Source organism: Acanthochromis polyacanthus, chromosome 3 (assembly GCF_021347895.1).
Source record: "Acanthochromis polyacanthus isolate Apoly-LR-REF ecotype Palm Island chromosome 3, KAUST_Apoly_ChrSc, whole genome shotgun sequence".
Taxonomy (NCBI): domain Eukaryota; kingdom Metazoa; phylum Chordata; class Actinopteri; family Pomacentridae; genus Acanthochromis; species Acanthochromis polyacanthus.
In genome coordinates this window covers 21,356,454-21,359,507 of record NC_067115.1, presented here as the reverse complement: position 1 = coordinate 21,359,507, position 3,054 = coordinate 21,356,454, and the positions used below count along the sequence as shown (strand labels likewise).

General features: G+C 41.4%; 1 protein-coding gene across 1 annotated transcript; it reads right to left on the bottom strand.

Moving 5' to 3' along the window:
- Positions 1–223: 223 nt before the first annotated feature.
- Positions 224–1,411, bottom strand: dand5 (DAN domain family, member 5). Its single transcript, XM_022190585.2, has 2 exons — positions 956–1,411; positions 224–638 (listed from the first exon to the last, which is right to left on the bottom strand). Exons 1-2 carry the CDS (start codon positions 1,409–1,411, stop codon positions 339–341), a joined length of 756 nt encoding a protein of 251 aa, XP_022046277.2. The 3' UTR covers positions 224–338.
- Positions 1,412–3,054: the final 1,643 nt, after the last annotated feature.

Here is a 3,054-nt window from a genome sequence, read left to right as displayed (position 1 = left end):
ATCTGTTGCAACAGAAAATTGCATGACCAAAATGCAGGTCAATTTGTCAAATATTCGATGGTGGAATAAGCCACCAGGATATTTTACTCTGAATAACACATTCAGACTCATGCAAAAATACAGATACATGCAGTTACATGCAAATATTGGTTACAATTGCCAGAAAAAATGTTACACAATTTATGAAAAAAATATAGCTATGTTTTGGCAGTAATTTAAGATGTTAATCTAAGTGAAAAAAAAAAAGCACCCGCCCTTTTATGTCAATTTTTTAACTGGTGCAAATGACTGTATTCAGAAAACAAAAAGCATCATGTAATCCCGTCACGGTAACACATTTACAGGTGAGTGTTAGCTGCAGTCTCGGTGCTCCTTTCCTCTCGGCTCATCTCACACTTGCAGTCCTCCACCAGCATCACTCTCTTCTCCCTGAGCTCAGCTCCACAGCGCAGAGGCACGGTGACGGTGCGAGCTTTGAATGGGGCGCAGCGGGAGCAGGGGGCCCGGCGCTGAAAGGCCCCAGTACCAGGACTCAGGCCGGCAAACTCCCCTTCATACGGGACAAAGAGGGAGCTGCACTGGCCGAAACACAGCTTGTTGTGGACCGTTACTGTTTCGCATCCATCTGCTGTCACATGCTGTGAGGATGACAGAGGGTGAAGCTCAGGACAAACACAGCAGCAATAGCAATCAGTGTTACTTTACCTCTGAGAGTGCAACAAAACCAACATTCTGTATTCATGCAAGTCCATATCATTACAGCTAATGCACCACCAGAGCCACAGTCAGCTTTATGAGTAAACAGACGTCTCTCTAATTGTTACTGAAAAATCAACGCTTTCAAAAAAATTGGAATTTTGCAATATTCTATTTAGCTTAATGAAGAATCCTTCATCTTAATGCATGCACAGAAAAGAAAAATGAAATTCAGTCAGAAGACACATCAGAAGCTTACCTGAGTGAACGGTACTGCTGTGCAAGTCTGTTTAGTGTCCTTCAGGTTGATTGGCAGAGTCGTCTTCCCTCCTTTACCTAAAGCTCTCTGCCACATCTGCAGGCCCTGCTTCTTCTTCAGCTCCATCTCAGGAGGGTTTTTAGGGCGCAGGTTGTGTAGTGAACTCACAGGGGCCTTGAGGGCCTGACCTGGACGCCCATGAGACAGGAAGGCAGGGAAAGGCAATCTGGAGCTGTGGGTTCTTCTGGGGGTCAGTCCTCTCCTGAGGAACCCCGACTGGGCCGAGGCATGAGGGTCCATCCGCACAACATTCACTATTCCCCGGACAGGTTCATCGGGTCTGCTGCCAGATGACTCAAATTCAAGCCTCGGCTCTTTCGCAAAAGTGTTGAAAGGAACCGCCACAGCTACAGCTGCCCAACTCGACAAAACGATGAAGCCGATAAGGTAAGACATGCTTGAAACTACAAAAATAAAAAAAGATAAATTTATGGGGGGTTTTCAAATCTGGCAAAAGAACTCCAGATTTAAGAGCAAAACTAATTTGTTTGGCAGATTATCACAAGTCTTAAAAGAATATGTAGATAAAAAAAATCTCTTCTCTGGTGGGTTGAGGTCCAAGGTTCCAAATGGCAACCTTGCTGTCAGTGCTTTGTCGGTGTGTCGGAGGGAGCCTATTTATGTAGGTAGCTGCCAGTTCTCACCTGTGTTTTAATGCAAGGAAGGTGTCACAATTCCCACAAAAGATCAGACATCACACCAAGCTTTAAAGTCCAGGTCGTGGATGGATGCCAGACAGAGGATTCCAGTTTCAAGGTAAACGTTGGTCATAAAAACTTTACATCTCAAAGGTTTAGTTTGATCTCTGATGTTCAAAATACTGACATCTGTGCTGAGATAAATTATGTTGAAGCTTTAGTTAATTACAATACTTTTAATCAAAACATTAATGGATAAAGAATTTTAACAGTCAAATGAAAAATCATAGGAAGATTTTTAATTGTTTTTAGTATTTATCGTTTATTTCTAATGTATTATGTCCAGATTTTTTTAAGGAAATGTGTGGTGTTTTGTCTGACCTGAAATTGCTGTGACGCTGTTTTTTCCAGCAAAGGATTATTGAAGTATCTATCACAGGACAGAAGAGCTTCAGTACTCTTTACTGTAGCTTCTACAAGGAAATGTATGAGCATTATTCTTTCAAAAGATAATCTAATATTTATTGTTTTACTGCCAAACCGGTGCATCCAATCTCTGCCATTGGTGTTTAAGCAAAGGGCATTAAATATTCCTGTAAGGGAGTAAATAAATACACATTTGCATTCCATTAAAAGTACAGTCAACAAGTAATTGATCATCTATTTTTTTCCCTGTATTCTAGGAATTCCAGATGTTCAGGAAACAGTTTTAGTATCATAAAAATGTAGAAAATGCCACAAAACGTGAGGAAAGGGAATTTGCTAGAATGAAATATATATCACCAAATATAAATGATGCCATTCCATTTGAAATCTGTAGACCAGGGATCATTTTTATCAGACAGAAATGAAGAGCATAGTTGGTTAATATTTGCTACCCGGAACTATGCGTCCCACAGTTTCAGGAAAAACTACCATCATTAAAACTGCCTTCTTATCAACCAGGTTGCTCATTCATCAGGTGTTCCTGTAACATGGACTGTAAAGCAATAAGGACTTTATATCCTCTGTGTAAACATGCAGTTTCCTGACCTTTTATTCCCACAAGCAGCGTCCCGGCCTCTCCCTTGATGTCCCATCATTGCACCATTAGACCTCATTGTGCTCTGTCACCCGTGACCGGATCACACACACTGACTGTTTGAGGCAGACTGGCTGACAGCGTTATAATAGAACCAGCGTTTGACTTTCTCATATACAGACCTGGGTGTAGAAAGGCAACGTTCCCCGCCAACTCTTTTTCCCAGAATCGTAACATTACAGATAAAAGAACAAGAAAGTAAAAGGCTCAGGAGAGTTATTCTGAAGATTTTCACTTTTCCTGATCTAGTTACAGTCACACAGTGGCTGGTCGGATATGTAGCACTAATTTCATTGAGCAAGATTAGTGGTAATGTTGCA

Excerpts from the sequence above, each read along its gene's own strand:
- dand5 (XM_022190585.2), bottom strand. The coding sequence starts at position 1,411 with ATGTCTTACCTTATCGGCTTCATCGTTTTGTCGAGTTGGGCAGCTGTA. Across the intron at positions 639-955 it reads CAGCAGTACCGTTCACTCAG|CATGTGACAGCAGATGGATG; the intron begins GTAAGCTTCTGA and ends TCATCCTCACAG.